At 38.3% G+C, this 23,009-nt stretch overlaps 1 protein-coding gene across 1 annotated transcript in view; it reads right to left on the bottom strand.

Annotated features, from left to right (window-relative positions):
• The window catches only part of DMD (dystrophin), a 2,165,569-nt gene that overhangs the window by 1,206,114 nt on the left and 936,446 nt on the right, over nt 1-23,009 (bottom strand). The window contains exon 42 of the mRNA XM_061137756.1: nt 15,567-15,739. Within this exon, the coding sequence (XP_060993739.1) occupies nt 15,567-15,739 (173 nt within the window). The remainder of the gene's footprint in view (nt 1-15,566; nt 15,740-23,009) is intronic.

Here is a 23,009-nt window from a genome sequence, read left to right as displayed (position 1 = left end):
TCAACCCTGAATATTCATTGGAAGGACTGATGCTGAAGCTCCAATACTTTGGCCACCTGATGCAATGAGCTGACTCATTGGGAAAGACCCTGATGCTGGGAAAGACTGAGGGCAGGAGGAGAAGGGGATGACAGAAGATGAGATGGTGTGGATGGCATCACTGACTCAATGGACATGAGTTTGAGTAAGCTCCGGGATATGGTAAAGGACAGGGAAGCCTGGAGTGCTACAGTCCATGGGTTGTAAAGAGTCAGACACAACTGAGCGACTGAACACAACAAAATAGAAGAACCCACATGAATTGTATTAGAGATTAAACTTGTGGAAAAATGGATTCAGAATACATTTTCAAGTGGAATCAATAAGCTGGAGATTGGGCTTCCTCCAATAGTTAGACATCTACAATCAAAAAAGTTTACTGATGCTATAATATTCTACTCTGGTAGTATGTTATTTCATATTGTTGTTCCCAGTTCTATTCTGTAGTATTATCATGTATCCTCATTCTTGACATGGCATCATAGTAAGAAGAGTGCCTTCCTCTGCTCCTGCCCTTTGGGCTTGCCACGTGACTTGCTTTGACCATTGGATGTGGACCTAAAGAGGCAATTTGTCAGTTTCAAGTTAAGGTCTTTAGAACCATTACGTGTTTCTGTTTGCCCTTCTGAGAACTTCCAGACTGTTCCATGGAAGAATATGTACCAAGTATCTGCTGCCATTCCAACCTGGGCCCCAGAGGAAAACACACAGATCGGGTCTATTCATTTGACCTACAGTCCCACAGGCTAAAAAAAAGAGCCTTACTCTCTAAGCATGAGAATAATTACTCACAGTTATTTGAGAGTGTGTTTGTTATACAGAATTATTATGGCAATATCTGACCATTACTGGCAAACTTTGTTAAGGGTCCAATGGAAAGCTACTTTGGGTCACTCTTATATTATCGGGTGGTAGAGGAAAAGGGATAAGACAAATATGAGAGCTGACATAAATGTCCTAATCATGCTGCTACTTTATAGAAGGTCTCCATAAAGATTACAGAACTGTACCTCTGCTTATCTCAGAATGCCTTCAAAACAGATAATGACAACTCTTGGTTTTAAATGTTATCTCTGATTATTAGAGGAAGGCAAATGAAACAAAAACATGCAGCATTTCAAAAGAAACTAAACATACATAATTCACATTTTGTAAAAAATTTACAACTTACATTGATTCAAACATAAAAATTATTCAAGTAGTAAGACTTTTTATATGTCCATCTATTATTTCTAAGTATCTAACCATTCTAGGAAACCACATAGGATATTCCAAAATGTGTTGTTTCAAGCAGAAATGTCTCAAAAACCACATCTTTAGCTTGTAATGGGCAGTTTTCCCTTGAGGAAATTGATGTTTTCAAGAGGAATTTGAGACTGTCCATGGATAAACTAAAACTAATAAGAAAATAATTCTTGTGAAAATTGCCTTACAGGCAAGAATTTGCAATTCTCACAGCATAAACAGAGTTTTTAAAAAGTGTTAGAATTTTGTAATGGTAACAAATCACACTCTCCCCACAACAGCAGAAGTTAAAATAAGCAAGCAAGTAAGCAAATGAACAAAAAGTTTGTTGCCTTCCACCAGAAAGTTATGTTGACTTTAATAGCTAATGGGTATATTTATCTTATGAGAGTCTATTTACTTCTCTCAAATACCATAATTATAAGAACATATCAAGATCTCAGATTATTCATGTATTGCTATATCTATACTTCAAAGTCATAATTCAGCTTCATTACAGAAAAATGAAAATAAATATGAGGAAATTTACCCTCCCTAAATAGACTATTGAATAAACTATAATGGAAATGAAATTCTTGGTAAATTAAAAAAAAAAACAGAAATTTATTCATTCCAAAATATTATAACTTTAGAGTGAGAAGCTTATCATTTTCTTGTAAGGATTCATCAATTTAACAATTAATATGTACTGAGCAGCTACCATGGTCTTATACTATGTTTGGCTTAGGGGTGACAGAAGGTATATGGCACAGTTTCTGTCCTATAGGAACAAAATGGATGGTAAAGAGTTGCACTCAGTTATGTAACACATACAAACTTAAGAGTAGTGCACAGAGGATTCTAGAATACAGAAAGTGAAATAATTTTGAGATGAGCAAATGATTCCAAATAGTGATATTTGCATTTGGTCCTGAGTTATAAACAGGACTTCGACTAGAACCAAAGAACATACAGGGTTTCTTAAGCAACTGAAGGGATTCTTAAATACTTGGCTTTGCAAAGCACATTATAGAATCATGGTTTATTTTTCTACAAGACATTGAATGTGAATATACCACCTTACAAATAATTCTCTTTGAAACACTGTGGTTTCAGATACGAGAGTTTAAAATGTGTGTATACATATCTATCTCCCTGTTTCTGCTACTAAAGGCTGACATCTGAAACAGAATATAATCCTTGAACATAAGAAATCCTAATGAAATACATAGGATACCAGGGGCACAGAGATAAGAATTCATAACTTGGGTCAAAATATAAGCTCTTGCATATATTTCTATGTGATCTTGGGACGATCATTTGTTCCCTCTAAATCTCAAGTTCCTTATCTGAAAATAAGGTTCTCCTGAGGGTGAAATCATATATATAAAGCACTGAATACCTGTCTGGCATGAAGGTGTTGCTAAAACAGGAGCTCTTTACTTTTAAGTAACACACATGTTACATGTCCAGAAAAGGGGATGTCCTGAAGCTTCAGTGCATTGTCATAATTTTAGCTTTAGTCACAGATCCTTATTTTATGGTAGATATTCTTGGAGTCAATGATCTAAACCACTACAACTTACAGATGACCCAATTTTAGTCAAAGAAAGTAACTAGAGACTATGTAACCTAGGTGCACTATGAAAACCAATTATCCATGTCTTTACTCAGCTAAGCTGTGGCTTTGTTGGAAAGGGGTAAGAGTCAAGCAAAAATTAATTAAACTTTGTTTTGAAGTTATGGAGAGTTAGAACAAATGGGTATTGGGCAATGATGAAAACCTTTTACTTTTATATTGGCAGAATTCAGGAAGCTGCAGTAAGCTGTTGGCTCAATCAGAGCTCATAAAATTATGAAGGAATGCAGGGAAAGAAAATAATGCATGGAAGAAAGACAACCTCTTTAACAAGTAGTGCTGGGAAAACTGGTCAACCACCTGTAAAAGAATGAAACTAGAACACTTTGTAACACCATACACAAAAAGAAACTCAAAATGGATTAAAGATCTAAATTAAGTCCAGAAACTATAAAACTCCTAGAGGAGAACATAGGCAAAACACTCTCTGACATAAATCACAGCAAGATCCTCTATGAACCACCTCAAAGAATATTGGAAATAAAAGCAAAACTAAACAAATGGGACCTAATGAAACTTAAAAGCTTTTGCACTACAAAGGAAACTATAAGCAAGGTGAAAAGACAGCCTTCAGAATGGGAGAAAATAATAGCAAATGAAGAAACAGACAAAGGATTAATCTCAAAAATATACAAGCAAATCCTGCAGCTCAATTCCAGAAAAATAAATGACCCAATCAAAAAATGGGCCAAAGAACTAAACAGACATTTCTCCAAAGAAGACATACAGATGGCTAACAAACACATGAAAAGATGCTCAACATCACTCATTATCAGAGAAATGCAAATCAAAACCACAATGAGGTACCATTACATGCCAGTCAGGATGGCTGCTATCCAAAAGTCTACAAGCAATAAATGCTGGAGAGGGTGTGCAGAAAAGGGAACCCTCTTCCGCTGTTGGTGGGAATGCAAACTAGTACAGCCACTATGGAGAACAGTGTGGAGATTTCTTAAAAAACTGGAAATAGAACTGCCAGATGACCCAGCAATCCCACTCCTGGGCATACACACCGAGGAAACCATATCTGAAAGAGACACGTGCACCCCAATGTTCATCGCAGCACTGTTTATAATAGCCAGGACATGGAAGCAAACTAGATGCCCATCAGCAGACGAATGGATAAGGAAGCTGTGGTACATATACACAATGGAATATTACTCAGCCATTAAAAAGAATTCATTTGAATCAGTTCTAATGAGATGGATGAAACTGGAGCCCATTATACAGAGTGAAGTAAGCCAGAAAGATAAAGACCAATACAGTATACTAACGCATATATATGGAATTTAGAAAGATGGTAACGATAACCCTATATGCAAAACAGAAAAGGAGACACAGATATACAGAACAGACTTTTGGTCTCTGTGGGAGAAGGCGAGGGTGGGATGTTCTGAGAGAATAGCACTGAAACAAGTATACTATCAAGAGTGAAACAGACCACCAGCCCAGGTTGGATGCATGAGACAAGTGCTCAGGGCTGGTGCACTGGGAAGACCCAGAGGGATGGGATGGGGAGGGAGGCGGGAGGGGGGATCGGGATGGGGAACACATGTAAATCCATGGCTGATTCATGTCAATGTATGGCAAAAGCCATTACAATACTGTAAAGTAATTAGCCTCCAACTAATAAAAATAAATGAAAAAAAAATAAAATTAAAAAAAAAGAAAATAGTGCTCAACAAAGCTATACTTTTGACATATTTCTTGTGTGCACGCATGCTAAGTAGCTTCAGTTGTGCCTGATTCTTTGCAACCCCATGGACCACAGCCTGCCAGGGTCCTTGATCGATGGGATTTTCCAGGCAAGAATACTGCAGTGGGTCACCATGCCCTCCCCCAGGGGATCTTACCAACCCAGAGATCAAACCCACGTCTCCTGCTTCGGCAGGTGGATTCTTTATCACTAGCGCCACCTGGGAAGGTCATGTATTTCTTAGGGCTCTTTAAAAAACACAAAAGACATGTTCTCTATATACACATTAAAGACTTTTAGTTAGTTCTCTTCCAATATCCATGCTCCCACTTCTCTACAGTTCAGTTCAGTCTCTCAGTCGTGTCTGACTCTTTGTGACCCCATGGACTGCAGCACGCCAGGCTTCCTGGTCCATCACCAACTCCTGGAGCCCACTCAAACTCATTGCTCTATAACTGTATACTTTTTGGCAGAGTATATCATATTCAGGAATAAATGCAACATTTCCTAGTCTCCCTTGCAGCTTTGGTATAGTCAGGTGACTGATTTAGGCCAATAAAGTATACTCGTAAATAAAATGTGGCAACTCCCAGGGAACTTCCCTAAAAGACTATTGGTGTGAATCCTTTGCCCCTTCTCCCTACCTTTTTCCATCTTACTTCCTGGAATGTGAACATAGTGGGTGCTCCATCTTGCAATGTGGAGATGAGGGCCCACATGATGAGCTAGATAACAGAAGAATCAGTAGAGTCATCCTACCTGCTTGGGCTGCATACTCCTAGGGTTTTAAGGAGAGAAAGAAATTCTTCTTTCTTAGTGAAGGCATGGCTGCCTTGTGCATTTGTTACCCTCAGCCAAAACAAACTCTAATTGATAGAGCAAATTTCTAGAAAAGCTACATTTAGCACAATTTTGCTTTCTTCTAAAGCTCTTCTATCCTGTGTAGGGTGGGGGGAATATGTGTATGTCTGTGTGTGTGTGTGTGTGTGTGTGTGTGTGTGTGTGTCTTTGGAGAAGGGGAATTTGTGGCATAATAAAACCAAGAAACATACAATGAGTAAAGTCAAATAGTGGCATTATTTCCAAAATGAGGCTAGTTTTACAGGTTTCAAGTTATTTTCTATACTAGAGCCTTTTTCCCTTTGGCAGTGATGAAAATACGAGTTTATTTAGGTAAGAAACAAGCAAACTATAGCCCCCTGTACAATGAAAAAGTATAATCGTCTATGGTGAAGAATGGAAATATGTGTTTACAGCTATCTTGAGAAACAAAAATGTTCAATTACTTTGAGAAAAAGATTCAGGATATTGATCTATGGTTAACTCTGAGATTATGTGAATTTTATATCTAGTCAATTTCTTATCTGAAGCAAGTTTTAAACTAACCTCTAAGTGAACTGTAAAGATTTATAAGAATCTGAAAATGTTAAAGATATAAGGCAAAATGATCCTGTATGAAATGGCTATCATAAAAAGCAAATCACTCTGCAATTCTTGAGTGCTTTGAACTAGCAAGAGGAACATACAGAAGGTAAGTTGATGGGCAGAAACAAACTTATATTTAATACATTTCAAAAAGCCCTTTTATTCAATAAATACAACAGATCCCTTTCACTCAATTCCTTCACCAACTGTCCTCAACGACTAAAAAATTCAAATAAATTGTATGTAAACAAAGACATATAACCCAAAGACTAGTTTAGGTATCTAATTCAAATGACACTGTATCATGAATGGCTTGCTTTTTAGAGTTTCAAACACTAGAACTGTGGAATAAAGATCTTGTTTGTTGACCATTGGCTTGTTTTAATGAGATGGTTTGACAGTCACTATGTTAACATTAAATACTTCCTAACACCAACTATATGCAATTAACCTTTTGTGGTTTATAGCTTTGCCTCTGGTGGTAAAATCTCCAAGTAATTGGCATCAGAAGTCAAATCATAGACTTCATTTTGGGCTGCTGGGTAGAAACAAAAGACTCCTCTTTTGGCTCACAATTGCTCTCTCAGTGGTGCGCAAGGTACAACAACTGGTTTGTGAAAGATATGCACAATAGCTAGGGATTAATTTAGATTTTACAGAGCCCCAGCAGAAATATAAACACTTTTAGAGAGTAGCATGACAAAGAAGCTAGTATGCAGGAAGGGGTGATCCCTAATTGAAATATGCAAGAGGAAATAGGCCAGAGAAGGCAGTGTAGAGGCTGAGCTTTGTGCGTGGAGATTATAGCAAATGATGGGTTAGTAAAAGACTTGCCTTTCCTAAAGTTATGATGATTTATTTTTGGCATATAAGATACATCAGTGCTGTCAAATTATAGTTTTCATCATCATTATCATCAAATAGTATTTATTAACCAAATGTGCTCTATGGGGACTTGTACTAAGAGGCAAAAATGATATGGTTTCTGACTTCCAGTAACCAATAAAATAAAACTGACCAATCAATATAGACAAATGTAGGGGAGCAGATAGAGAACAAGATGCTTAATGGGTAAACACTTTAAGCTTTTAAATATTTCCAATGTTTAGGTGAATTGGTGAGTATATATGTGTGTCTATGTATGTTTCTTAATATATCTATGGAGATAAAAATATCTTTTCTCTACATAGATAACTAAGTTCTAAAAATGAATTCTATGGAATCAATTATTTAGTAAATGCTGATTTTCAAAAACATATTTCATTTTGAAAACCAAAACAGAAGCATTCCCCATACATCATGGTCTCAACAGCATGAAAAAGTGGGACATATATGTAGAAACTGTCACTTCTTCCTCAGTTTAACACATTTACCTCTGCAGGGTCCCTATGAATGAATGGATGAGAATACTCTCCCCTGGTCAGTACAAAAACAACTGTAAAATGAGATGTAAAAAATAATCCATATTCAGGGTATTTTTTTTAACCTCTTACTTGATTCTACTAAGTTCAAAAAACTACAGTAAAATTATGCACTGGCACTTACACATATACCTGGGAGGAGAAATGAAGATTCAATCTGGCATGAGTTTTTTTTTACATTTAGTAGAGACTAATTCTAAGACTGCAATGTTGATCTTTCCTGAGTTGTCAGGATCCTGTGTGTGCTTCTCATGTATCTTCCCAACTACATATGGCATTGTGACAAATAGAAGAGGCTGCTAATGCTGCTATAGCTGAATGTCTCATTTAGGAACAAACAAGTCTGGAAAAACTCCCAGATTATACATCTGTCCCTCTAGCTTCCACTTTAGAGGAAAAAACTGTATGGAGATGCCATAAGGATTAATATATTATTCTTTCCCTCTGTGAGTACTGTATGGTTATTTCCCTAACCTTGACATGAGAGAAAAATATTTACTGAAAGCTTCAGTAGAAAAATTACCAGTGAGATAGTCAATGCTTATGGGAAAGTTACATGTAGAGTGGGCTAGCAGAATGGCATGCTTGTCCCCCAGAATCTGAATACAGAGGCGATCAAGGTGCTTTCTCTTCAAATCCAATTTCTTTCATTTCTATTTCTGTTTTCTCTCCTTTCATTTCTTCATTTTTTTCATTGTCTCATTTTCCTTCATGGCAAATGGCAGTGAGAGTCTGTGAGCACATTAATACTGTGGGCTTGACACAAAGAGAGCTAAACAAAGGAGAAATCCCCAGGGAAGCAGTTTCCAGCTCTTCCATCTCCAGCATCCTGTTGACAAGTGGCACTGTGCTCCCAGCATTCAGGAAATCGTTCTCTAGAGCACTGGTGCCCACAAACTTAAGAGTCTGTACTGATCAATTATAAACCTTTCAGAAGTCCATGGGGAAATTCCAAAAATAACACAATGTAACGTGCTTTTTCTTAAAACGCCACCTTTTTCAAAACATTCTGAGATTAGGACCTTCTTGTACTTAAAAATGTGTTAACTATTTTAAAAATGTTAAGTGTAAATTTCATTTGAGTAAAAGCATACACACAGAAAAATATACAACTCACAAGTGTACAGTTCTATAAATTTTCTTAAGGGAAATTATCAATATAACCAGTATCCAGATGAATAAATAAAACATTACTCAAACCCAGAACTCATTCCTGTCCTTGTTAATTACTACTCCCCACAAAAATAACCATACCTGAACTTTAACCCTTGATAGGCCTTTTTTTGAGCTTTATTTCAATGAAATCATACAATATATATTCTTCTTTAACACAACATGGTTTTTCCTATTTCTTACTTTATGAAAAATCATTGGTAATAGAATTTGATTTCTTAAATGTCCTCATACTGTCAGACCAGAATCTTGTTGTTACACAATAATGCCATCTTATGGCTACAGAGCAATTTGTAGTCTACAAACTACTTTCGCTATCATTATCTTCCTTGATTTGTGCTATCCTCTAAGACTTGAGGAGTAATTTCCTGAAAATCAGACAAATTTGCTAATGGTTTGAGGGCTAGGAAAGGTGGTATCTGAAAAAAGACAACAGGCTATCTGTATTGGTATCTGTCATCCCTCCTTAAGTGCTTTTGGAAAGTATATTGTTTCTCTAATACTAGGTAGATATTATGTTAGTTTCATTTTCATGTGTTTCCTTTATAAACAGTAAGTAATCCACTAAGAAATAGATGGAAAACAGCATTTAGCATCAGTTAATTTCTCATTAAATATTTACGTATTTATATATGTAAATACATGTTTCTATCTATACGGATTATCTATCCATATACATGGATATGTACATGCACACACGTGATTCATGGATTTAATATTTACTGACCTATCTTTGTTTCCATGGAAAGGACCCACTTCTAATAATTTGAGGATTTGTAACTTTACTGAGGTACAAGTTAAAATTTTATTTGCCGGAAGACAACGTATGGAAGCCAATGTATGGTCTCCTAGATAATGAGTGAGCTGTAACAAGTCAATCTGGCTTTTAATTCTCTACTTGCATCAACATAGACAGTAATGTCTGTTTTACTCTATGACATTTAATAGAGGTGAGTCTTGCCATCATGGCACTCATGAATTCGGTGATTAATGATGGTCTCAGAAGCTATGCCTCAGGAATGCCAAGAGATTACTGCATTTTCTCCTGTTTGCAAATTACTTTTGAGTAAGCTATGCAAATATATTAGAGCGAAATATTTTGGTGAAATAGAAATATGCAGATGTGCCATTGAAGCATGTGTTTGGGCAAGTCACTTAACATCTTTGTGGTCGACAAATGTCCATCTAGTCAAAGCTATGGTTTTTCCAGTAGTCATGTATGGATGTGAGAGCTGTACCATAAAGAAAGCTGAGTGCCGAAGAACTGATGCTTTTGAACTGTGGTGCTGGAGAAGACTCTTGAGAGTCCCTTGGACTGCAAGGAGATCCAACCAGTCCTAAAAGAAATCAGTCCTGAATATTCATTGGAAGGACTGACGCTGAAGCTGAAGCTCCAATACTTTGGCCACCTGATACAAAGAACTGACTCACTGTAAAAGATCCCAAGGCTGGGAAAGATTTAAGGCAGGAGAAGGGGACGACAAAGGATGAGATGGTTGGATGGTATCACCGACTTGATGGACATGAGTTTGAGCAAGCTTTGGGAACTGGTGATGGACAGGGAAGCCTGGTGTGCTGCAGTCCATGGGATCACAAAGAATCGGACACGACTGAATTACTGAACTGAACTGATAAAATAATGAAGCAGGATAAAATCACTAAGGTATTTTCAAGCTCTAAAGAATCCTTCATTATTAATTATTAACTACCTATAATAGTTTGGATTATTAGTCAGCAAGTATTTATTGTTCTTTCCTGTTCACTGTAGCAGGAGACTACTTCCCCATTCTATTGATGTCAGGTTTGCTGTTGCCAATGGAATGTGAGCAGCTTAATACAATCATAGTCCACACATGCTCTTAGGAGACTGGGCTTGGTTCATGCCCTGGTGATGTGTCATGAGAAGAGTATGCCACCGGTCCTTCATCTAAAGCCCAGAATAAAGACATGTGGAGGAAACACATATCCTGGGGCATAGCCCAGCTCACCCATCACTTGAAACAGCTGTCCAGCCACACTCAGCCTAAGTCAGCCAAAACACAGGCAACCTAAAGATCCATAAGCATGAGAACAAAGGCTTGTTTTAAGTTATAGAGTTTTAGGGGTAATTTGTATCACCATATTATGGCAATAGCTGACTGATGTATTATCATAACTGGCTCATACCTGAAAATATACTAATGCCTTCTTACTTGTTCAAAGGTATTTTGTTTTAACCACAAGTTGACTTATTTAAAAAACAGTAGATTTTTGTTGAGAACCCAACATGAATGATGCACATTTGTCTATTTAAGAACGTATAGCCTTGATTTATGAGAGAAATACAAATCAAAACTACATTAAGTACCACCTCACATGAGTCCAAATACCACCAATAAAAAGTCTACAATAACAAAAGCTTGAGAGGATGTGGAAAAAAGGGAAACCTCCTACACAGCTGGTGGGAATGTAAATTGGTACAGCCACTATGGAGAATAGTATGGAGGTTCCTTATAAAGCTAAAAATATAACTACCATATGATCCAGAAATCCCACTCCTAGGCATATATCCAGAAAAAAGCTCTAATTCAAAAAGATGCACACATCTCAATGTTCACAGAAACACTCTTTACAATAGCCGAGACATGGAAACAATCTAAATGTTCATCAACAGATGAACAGATAAAGAAGATGTGGTATACATACACAATGGAATACTACTCAGCTGTAAAAAGGAATGAAATAATATTATTTGCAGAACATGGCTGGACCTAGAGATTGGCATATTAAGTGAAATACGTTATACAGAGAAAGATTAATATATGATATTACTTATATCTGGAATCTAAAATATGACATAAATAAAATAAGCTTACTTATAAAGCAGAAACAGACTCACAGACATAGAAAGCAAACTTATGGTCACCAAAGGGCAAAGAGGGTTGGGGGAGGATAAATTAGGAGCTTGGATTAGCAGATACAAACTACTACATATAAAACAGATAAACAACAAGGTCAGAATGTATAGCACAGAGAAATATATTCAACATACTGTAGTAAACCATTATGGAAAGGAATATGAAAAAGAATACATATATATGTGTGCGTGTGTGTGTGTATATATGTGTGTGTATATATATATAACTTAATTATTTGCTGTACATCAGAAACTAGCACAACATTGTAAATCAACTCTATACTAATTTGAAGAAAGAACATATAGCTTCTAATAGATAAGGATTCAAGAATCTACCAATATATGGGCTTGGTGGGAGATAAATTCCTGACTACCACTACCACTCCAAAAAATGGAGCCCAAACTGCAGCAATTTATATTTCTTAACCCCTAGCAATTAGAACCTAGTTATATGACTGAAGCATGCCTTATTATAAAAGTTGGCAATTTATGGCCCTCCAGCAAAATTTGACCTACTGCCTGTCTTTATAAATAAAGTTTTATTAGAATAAACCATGCCTATTTGTATATGTATTGTCTAGGGTTTCTTTCACCCTTCAACAGCAGAGTTGAGTAGTTACAACAGAAATTATATAACCTGCAAACACTGAAATATTCACTAATTGGCCCTTCAGAGGGGAAAAAAAACAACAACTGCTTTATCTGGCAATTCTGTAAGCAAACTTAATTCTAAAATTAGTGACACAAAAATAAGTAATAATTTTGATACTTTTGGGAAGTGATAGTTGCAACTGCTATAGAGCGGCAATGGTATCTCTGGTGTGCCAGTGGACCATGGCTATGATAACAGTTTATAATTCAGATTTGTCTTGTAGTTTGATGCTTAGTGTGTTTCTGGGTACGTGTACCAGGCTTCCTTGACAATTTCTGCCCATATTTACATCTGGATCCCAGGCTTTTCCATCGATTCTATGAGTTACCTGATACTCTTCTAATTATATAATTCTACCCAAGGCAACCGGAGTTTCTTTCTGTTAGTTGTAACTCAGAACCTTGAACGGTCCATTGACCTTGCTTTATTCCTGACTCAGAGTAAGATGTTCCTTTTCCACTCCCCAGGGATCTTGTTCTCACCCTCCAGCATTGCTTGTATCTATTAACCTGTAATTTATTGGCTGTTTGTCCATTTTCTCTCTAGCACTGGGAGGTTCTTCAAATCAGGGACTGAATTTAAATCAGCTCTCTATGGTGCTCAGGAAAACGTGAGAGCATATAAGAAAGAATTAACAGGCATGAAGACTATCAGAGCCAGGAGACCATCATGTTTATCATCAAAATTGCCGAGCTTGACTGAGTCATTATATAGAAGCAATACACTAAACACTTGACATACACTGTATCATTTAATCCTCATAACAACTCTATGACTTAGTAAATATTTTTCTCCCATTTTATAGATAAGGGAATTGTGGAGGATAAAGGCTAGGGAGCTTGCTCAAGGACATAGAGCTGGTCAGCAGCAAAGCCAGGATATCAAAGCAAGTTGAACTCTAGGGTCTGTACTCACACACAATAACTTAAAACAGTTTTACCCAAGACTAGACTACAGTCACATGAAATTTAGCAGCTCCTGACCAATTCCTAGAGAAGTCCAATTAGAGTAAAATGAGGATACTTTTCCAGCATCTGGATAAGTAAAGAGTGAGGCTACTGGGGTTAGTGACACTCCATCATTTGCCAGACATAGGAAAAAGCCCACCCAGATCCGGGGTGAAAATTCAGCTTACTCTCTCTGTAGAATGGCATTAGAGGATCTGCGTCTTTTCAAGTCTATGGTTGAAGGTGAACTGAAAGGTAAAGAGCCGCATGACTGTCAGAAGGAAATACGTAGCTCAGTGACAAAAGATGACCAAAAGTGGGGGAGAAGACTCAGAAAGCAGAAAGTCTCACCTCAGCCTTCCTGCAAGAGTGGTCACTGCCCACAGAAGCACGTAGCCACTGCCTACCCAAGAACCCTGAAAGTTCTTAGACGATAGTGTTGGTGGCCTGGATGGCTAGAAGAAAACCCTGAGAGAAGACAATAGAGACGCAAACATCCCCAATGTGGAATGAGCACCCCAAAAGAGAGTGACAAAACTGACCTCATCGAGTAACTTGCAGAAGTTCATTTTGACTTAGTATGCGATACTGAGAGGTATATTCATGATGGAATAATAAATTTGTCTTTTGCAGTATACACATAGGACTGCTGAGTTTCTTTCCCTTTATCAAGAATGGCTATGGATACCCTGGAACTAGCTGTTTTCCAGTAAGTTGAGATAAAACTATTAGACAGTCCAGGGGAAAATATTCTCAGGCTTCCTGGTGGGGGATTCAGTTCAGATACACTGAACATCCACTTCATGCTTAGTACTACTATCTTAGTCCTGAACATATCACATAAAATAAAGCATATCTCTCTTTCAGGAGCTTGTGCAGGAGACATAAAAGTAAAAAAAAAAAAAGATATTGCTCTATATTAAATTCTAGGAAAAGGTCATTTTGGAGCAGGGGCATCCCAGGTGGTACTAGTGGTAGAGAACCTGCCTGTCAATGAAGGAGATGTAAGACACATGGGTTCGATCCCTGGGTTGGGAAGATCCCCTGGAGGAGGGCTTGGCAACCCACTCCAGTATTCTTGCCTGGGGAATTCCATGGAGAGAGGCACCTGGCAGGCTATAGTCCATAGGGTTGCAAAGAGTTGGACACAACTGAAGTGATTTAGCATGCACCCTCTCTACAGGTAGCCACTGAGTCTGGCAACATTTGCAAATATATAAATTGTATGCTGATATTATGTTATATTAATGTTAAAATGATATCTAAGTTTCTAAGATAAACTAATATTTTTAGGGTTTTAAGAAGGAAATAACATTTGACATGAGACTTGAAGGCAGGTAGGCCAGAGAGGGCAGAAGACATTTGGAAATCTTTAAATCAAATTAATATTGCTAGAGCAGAATTCAGAGGAGTTGTAAGCAAGCAGGAGTTGATACACAGTGAGGTTGACCACATGAGCAGGGATCATGTGAAAGCCTTTTGTTCCAAATTAATCAATCTAGACTTTATTCTAAAAGGAATGAGGTGATAGCACTTAAGTTCTTACATTTCAGAAAAACAATTCTGAATGAAAGATAATTGGGAGCAAAGAAGGCATGATCATTGGAAACACTGAGATTTATGCTAGAAGTATTGATTTAGGAATCTAATGTAGTAAATTAAGAACAAAAAATGAAGTAAAGACATCAAGAAATGGACAGATAGGAGAGATATTAAGGAGGTTCCTTGTAATTATTAAAAATGATTTTATTTCCTCCAAGAATAATGAAGAATACTGTCTTGAAACAACTCTCTGAAAGAAACTGCTTTAAGCCACTGCAATTTTATTATGTTTCACCTAAAATTGGAAGAGGAAACAACACCTTCTTCTGGTCTAAGGCTAAGAAATCTATCTGAATTTTAAAAATTTGGTCAACAATTAGACAGTTTAATTAAAGAAGCATGAAAAATTAATAATTTTAAATCAAATTCTTTGAGACAAAAAAGTAGGGAGATGTAAAATGTAAAAGATCACCTTCAAAACAGAAACAACACATGAAAGTCAACTTCGTGTTGCTAGCTTATATTTCCAATATATTAATGTAAGTATATCAAACTATTATAAATCTATAGGATACAGAGTTGACCAAAAGTATACAAACTGTACTGCACAATTATTTAAACCACCTCAATTCAATGACCAAATCGGTTTTGGCATGACCTGAAATTTTTGAGGATATTATAGTGTTCGAACATGATGCTAACTTTAGTTCTGAAAAATTTGTTGAATTCAGCTCATTAGTTTCAACTATATCACCATTTGTTCTGATTCCACTTACCTTTTTCCAGTGATAGTGATACATCTCCCTCTCTTCCTCCCTCTCTCTTTTTTTCATGAAGAGCATGGACATGAACTCTAGATTTCCTGGGAGATGGGTATAATTGTTTTCTTAGTAAAAGGAAAGTGGTACCTACCCTTGTCGGTCCTTGTACATTTTGTTCACTCTTTCCCATTGGAAGTCGAGCCTGGAGAGAGCTTCCTGTAGCCTTGCCTTTTCCGGGGGTGTGGCACTTTGCAATGCTGCTGCCTTCTTATTGTGAATGACATCAATCCGACCTGAGATTTGTTGCAGGTTGTCTTTTATATTCTGCAATATTGAAATTTTAAAGCAAGTCAGAAATGATTCAGTTGTCTATGGAAAGAGAAGAAAGGAAATGTATCAACACTCAGAGTAACTCACAGTCTTGCATTTTTCATTTTCTGACTTTTAAAAGTCATTAACCTTGAAGCTCACTGATTTCAACATGCCCAATTTGAATGGGTAATTCAGTCTTCATCTTGATACTGGCAATCACTCCCTCTTTCCTAAAACTCTATCTTTGTTTGGCTTCTGTAACCTGAATTCTTCTGTTTTTTCTTACACCTTCTTGTCCACAGCTTCACAGTCTCCTTTACAGAATCTTTCTCCTCTTACTAATCTCTTAATATTGGAGTGCTCTAGCATAGATTATTTCCTCATCTATCTATGTTACCTCCTGTTTGGTCGTGTGACTTTACATAATCTCGATATTGCAATGCTCAAAATTCTCCAAGCTAGGCCTCAAATAGTACATGAACCAAAAACTCTCAGATATTCAAGATGGATTTAGAAAAGTCAGAGGAACCAGAGATCAAACTGTCAACATCCATTGGATCACAGAAAAAGCAAGAGGATTCCAGGAAAACATCTACTTCTGCTTCATTGACTACACTAAAGCCTTTGACTGTGTGGATCAACAACAAACTGTGGAAAATTCTTAAAGAGATTGGAATATTGGACCATGTTATCTGACTCCTGCGAAACCTGTATGCAGGTCAAGAAGGCAATAGTTAAATACAAACATGAAACAACAGACTGGTTCCAACTTGGGAAAGGGGTATGTCAAGGCTGTATAGTGTCACCCTGTTATTTAAATTATATGCAGAGTACATCATGCGAGATGCTGGGCTGGATGAAGCACCAGCTGGAATCAGGATGGCCAGAAGAAATATCAATAACCTCAGATATGCAGATAAAACCAATCTTATGGCAGAAAACGAAGAGGAACTAAAAAGCCTTTTGATGCTGGCTTAAAAGTAGACATTCAGAAAAGTAACAATATGGCATTTGGTCCCATCACTTCATGGCAAATAGAAGGGGAAACAATGGAGACAGTGACAAACTTTATTTTCTTGGACTTCAAAATCACTACAGACAGTGACTGCATCCATGAAATTAAAGGGTGGGATGGGGAAGGAGATGGGAGGAAGGTTCAAAAGGAGGCAATATATGTATACCTATGGCTGATTCTTGTTGAGGTTTGATAGAAAACAACAAAATTCTGTATAGCAATTATCTTTCAATAAAAAAATTTAATTAAATTTTAAAAAGACCCCTGCTCCTTGGAAGGAAAGCTATGACAAACCTAGACAGCATATTAAAAAGTAGACACATTACTTTGCTGAAAAAGGTCTGTATAGTCAAAGCTATGGATTTTCCAGTAGTTATGTATGGATGTGAGAGTTGGAGCATAAAGAAGGCTGAGCACTGAAGAATTGATATTTTTGAACTGTGGTGTTAGAGAAGACTCTTGAGAGTCCCTTGGACTGCAAGGACATCAAACCAGTCAATCCTAAATGAAATCAACCCTGAATCTTCATTGGAAGGACTGAGGCTGAAGCTGAAGCTCCAATCCTTGGGCCACCTGATGTGAAGAGCTGACTCACTGGAAATGACCCTGATGCTGGGGAAGATTGAAGGCAGGAGGAGAAGGGGGCAACAGAGGATGAAATGGTTGGATGGCATCACCAACTCAATGGACATGAGTTTGAGTAAGCTCCAGGAGATGGTGATGGACAGGGAAGCCTGGCGTGCTGCAGTCAATGGGGTTGCAAAGAGTCAGGCATGATGGAGTAACTGAACAATAAACATGACAATGATTCCCCAGCTTACATCTCCAGCCATGACCTCAACTCTGAAATCCATACTCATATTTCCAACAACTTTCTTGATGCTTGGATGTCTCAGGAGCATCTCAAACTTAACATAGCCCCAACCACATTCTAAACAGCATCCCCTTATCCTTCTCTTCCCATTATTTTCCTCATTTCAGTAAATGACATATCAATTAACAGTTATTCAGGTTAACAACCTTGGAATCCTCCTTGATCCTTCTTTTTTAATCTCTGTATTCATATTACTGGATGATCCTATAGACTCTACTTCCAAGAACATGTCCAGAATTTGACATTTTCTCATCATCTCCCTTGTTATAAGTCTGATACAAGCTACTCTTGTCTCTCACCTGGATTATTCCAATTCCTACCTAAATGACCCCCCTCATCATTTCTTGACCCTTCCCCATCAATTCTTCACACAATAGCCAAAGAAATTTGTACGAAACACAAATCAAATCATATTACTTCACTTCTCAAATGCTCCTTATCAAATTTATTGCTTGTCCACAAGGCACAACTTGTGGGACGTTGGTTCCCTGAAAAAGGATTAAACTCGGGCCCCAGAGGTGAAAGTACTGAGTCCTAGGCACTGGGCCAGGGAAGTCCCAAACCCAGAGTCTTCATCAGGGCCTACAAAGTTCTGCACAACTTGGTTGTATGCTGCCTGCCACTCCAGTCTTACTTTTTCCTTAGTCTCCTCCAGAAAGTGAAAGTCGCTCAGTCAAGTCCGACTCTTGGTGACCGCATGGACTATACAGTCCATGGAATTCTCCAGGCCAGAATACTGGAGTGGGTAGCCTTTCCCTTCTCCAGGGGATCTTCCCAACCCAGGGATCGAACCCAGGTCTCCCGCATTGCAGGTGGATTCTTTACCAGCTGAGCCACCAGGGAAGCCCTCCTCCTGGTGCACACCATTTCAGCCTCATTTTCCTCTTTGTGTTCCTCAAACAGGCTGAATGTACTCTTGCTTTGAGGTTTCTGCATTTGCCATTCTTTCTGCCAAAAATACTTCTCCCCTCCAGGAAACTTAAATGACTGTTTTCCTTACTTCTTTTTCATATCAGAAGAGCCTTCTCTACCTTTCCATTTTAAGTAGCAGCCCTGAGTGCTCTGTTTCTCTTGTATGTTCATTTTCCTTCATGGCCTTTATGACTAAGTGAGATTACCTATCTCCTCGTTTCTCTGTAGCACTAGACTAGACCCTCTGAGTGCAGGGTTTCCAGAGCTCACACACATGCCTGGAACATTGTATGTACCCAGTGCATTTGTGTTGAATAAGTTCAAGTATCACAAAAATCAACTCCATAATTTTTAAACACAGATTATATTTAAGGGGAAAAAAACACAATGTCATTATATAATAATTTTTTAAAATTTATTTTTATTAGTTGGAGGCTAATTACTTTACAATATAATAATTTTTAAAAAATATATCAGCATTCAAAAAATGCCAAAATCTTCCATATTTGTCTAGACTTGCAAGTATGAATCTGGTTATTTTCCTTATCTGAATTGTCAAAGACAAGTCAATTGAGTAAACATTTATTGAGTTATTTTATGTATAAGGATCAATATGGAGAAAGCAAAGGTAGGTTTTACTTGTTTTGAGTAAGTTTTGAATTGATCTTATTGAGGTGGTAAGCGAGGGTGTGGTTTGGAAAACTGAAGGAAACAGTTATAGTGTAGAAATCCCCGCTAAATGTTCACAAGTTATTTGATGAGTGATCTAAATGGCACCAAATGTTTTTTCAAAGCTCAGAAAAGGAATGAATTATATATGTGGTCACAAGCCAAGGAAAGGGCTCATAAAGGAAGTAGGATTTGGGGGTAGATATACATAGCTGAGTAGCTGAAGTGTGAAGGATGTCATACTTAGTAGCTAATACACACGCAAAGACAGGAAACATGAGCAGTCATATCTGACTTTTCAGAAACATATAGGATCAAGGAAGATGGGTCCAGAAATAGCAGCTGGAGATGATTAATAATGTGCTTTAAAAATACTGCATGTAATTCAGCAGACAGTGAGGAACCATCTCACAAACACACACACACACATAGGTGAATTTCAAATATATACAAAAGCAGAAAAGAAAAAAAAAAAAAAGAGAGAGAACAGTACAAATAGCCCCTATGAATCTATCATCCACTGCCAACACTTATAAAACCATGGGCAATGCTGTTTCACTGTATATGTCCACTCATTCACCTCCTCAACCATAGTATTTTGAACAAATTGATATAATATTTTATACACTTATCCAAAAAATCTTCAGCATGTTTCCAATATACATGAATTCTTTTCAAGGAAAGCACACATAGCACTGTATTCTACACCTCAAAACTTAAAATATTATTAATGTAATCAAAAATCTAGTCAGCCTTCATATTTGAGTTGAATTGAGAAAGTTATTTAGGAAGGAAACTTGGCAGAAGTCAGTGACTGTATTGAGTGAAGAGGAAGAATGACTCTAGCTCCCAGGTTTCTGGCCTGAGCACCTGAATGAATACTGGTATCTGAGTAAGAGGACTGCAGATGGATGAACAGGTTCTGTGTGTACATGCTTGTGTGTGTATATGTGTGTGTGTATGATGACAATGAAAAGCCTTTGGGTCATCAGGCTATAGGTATTCAATAGGCAGCTGGCATCAGATTTTGAGAAGAGGAAATGCGATGATAAATACATTTGGGTCATATATCTCTCCCATTTTCACAGGTTCTAGGCTTTCTGAGCAAAGAACACTGCCATCTGGGATAAAGGATCATTGACCAGCAAATATACCTCAGAGCTGAGATTAGTGTATTATTCCAGGGAGACCCAGAAGCTTCACTGGATTCCTTTGCTTACATTCTAACTTACCTTCTGAGGATAACAGACAGAGACCTGCTCCCCTCTCTGGAGAGGAGAGCAAAGGTCTCTCTCTGTTTCTCTATCTTCACCCCCTCTCTCCCTTCTGACACCCAAGTCCCTCCACACCTCTCTTTCTGTCTCTATCAGACATGCCAACTCCCTTATATAAGCTCTGATGTTTCTGATACTGGGTTTTGTCTCTTGTACTGTAACCCACAGTTGCACAGGTAAACATCTGGCTCTCACCTCACGTCTCATAGGCAGATTTGGGGCATGAGGATGAGTGCCAAGATGCTCTTGAGTAATCACTTGTGCCTTCTCTGATCCAGAGATCACATGCTTTCTGTCAGGATAAATAAAGTAGACCCTTGAATAACATGGGGGTTAATCCATGTATACTTTAGAGTTGGCCCTCAATATCCATGGTTGCTCAGCATCTGTGGATTTGTCCAATGACAGATTGTATAGTTCTGTAGTCAAAGCGAAAGTTTTGGTTGCTCAGTTGTGTCTGACTCTTTGCGACCCCAAGAACTATAGCCCGCCAGGCTCCTCTGTTCATGGAATTTTTCAGGCAAGAATACTGGAGTGGATAGTCTTTCCCTTCTCCAGGGGATCTTCCTGACCCAGGGATGAAACCTGGGTCTCCTGCATGGCAGGCAGATTTGTCTACTGTCTGAGCCACGAGGGAAGCTCAGCTCTCTAGTATTTTCTATGGAAAACATCTAAGTCAACCCAAGAAGTTCAAACCCACGCTGTTCAAGAGTCAACTGTAGAAACATAAAAACTGAACAAGTATCAATAAAATGAATATGTTGGTCAACTCGCAGGCAAAATTGGGGAGGATCTCAACCATGTCTGAAATGGAGACGAGGCTAGACAGGGAATGCCTGTTGCTGAGTCTGCGCCTTCCCAGTCAGACTGGTGGAATTTGCTTCAGGGTCTGCCCTCACGACTGTGGTGCATGAGGACTTGCCTTGGGGGAAGATGAATCTACAGAAGCTGGTGAGGATATAGATAATGTCACTTGTAAGGGGAAAGTCAGTGCTCACCTTGAGACCCTAAGGAAAACAGTTGTGTTGTCAGGTCTGCTAGTCATCTAGACATGATGGCTATGGGTGGTGTGAATGAATTTCAGAGAGAGAGGGGGTGGGGAAGAGGGAGAGATTACTTATACAATTCCCTGATGTTGTCTTCAAGTCCATGAATACCTTGTGATTAGAAGGTTTCAAGTTTTTTTGTTGTTGTTGTTAAGCAAGTCAATTTAGCTCAGTGGTCAGGATATTTATCTGAGATACCAAGGATTACCAGATGAGGGAAAGGAAGGCATGCCAACACAGAAAATAGCCTGTGGCATTACTCTTCTGGAGAAAATGCAGGATATAACCATTCTGCCTGTGAGAATGGCTAGTCAGTGGAATAGAGTAGGTATTGTTCAATTGTAGGAGAGATGGGAAAACTGCTCAGAAATGTTAGAGTAAAAGCATGAAATTTTGCCTAAGGATGAACCTTTGTGGAAAGCAGAGGTGGAGATGAATATGTCTAAAGAGCAGATCTCATCAGACCTTGGAGAAGAACCAGAAGAGTAATGTATGTATTTTAAAACCAAAGGAAGATCACTACAAAATTGAAAATAACCTAGTATGACACTACGGTTTGCCTTATTTCACATAAGACACTTCTTCATGGAGGAAAAGTTTAATAAAATGAAAACAGATACTATAACAAAAATGTTTAAAAGACAGGATGGATCTTGGATATGTTATCAATGCCTTAGAGGTCACTGCACTCAAGAAAGCCTCTTACATTCTTTTTTTCTTTTATTCACCTGGTAAAATTTCACTCTGAGCCTAGAGTCTTGGGTGGAATATTTAGGGCTACCCCACTCACTGGATTGGGGCTTCCCAGGTGGTATAGTAGGAAAGAATCCACCTGTCAATGCAGGAGATGCAAGAGATATGGGTTCAATCCCTGGGTCAGGAAGATTCCCTGGAAGAGGACATGGCAGCCCACTGCAGTATTCCTTCCTGGAGAATCCCACGGACAGAGGAGCCTGGCAGGCTACGGTCCATGGGTCTCAAACAGTCATACACGACTGAGCACACATGCACACACTAGCTAGATTAGGTCAGGTGCCAGGAACATGCACCAACATGACTTTCTGTGCTGCTTGTGTTAACTCTACTGACCCAATGACCTTCCTCAATGCTTGCACTGGCTAGACTCTTGCTGATGTGAGTCACAGACTCCAGGTTCACGTGGCTGCAAGGCCAAGGGCAAAAATCCAGAACTCTGATACGTTCTCCACTTAATACCAAGTATTCAGCTCACTGATAGACTGAGTACTGAAATTCACACTGGGGCAACCAACTCCATCTGTCTGTATGTTGGGATCCCAGACACTTACAATGAATAGCTGTCATTTCCTATGGGGGTAAAATCAAAGAGAAGGGTGGGAGTATCTTCCCTACTGGTCTAAAAGAAATTCTTTTATGGTTTGGATGTGGGGTGTGTGAGAGAGAATATATATTCTCTCTCAGATGATTTGACCTTGCAAAGCTTCCTGAAATCTCTGGAGAGCTCCCATCTCTC

The sequence above is a fragment of the Dama dama genome, chromosome X, assembly GCF_033118175.1.
Source record: "Dama dama isolate Ldn47 chromosome X, ASM3311817v1, whole genome shotgun sequence".
Lineage (NCBI taxonomy): Eukaryota > Metazoa > Chordata > Mammalia > Artiodactyla > Cervidae > Dama > Dama dama.
This window is presented reverse-complemented; position numbering and strand designations above follow the sequence as displayed.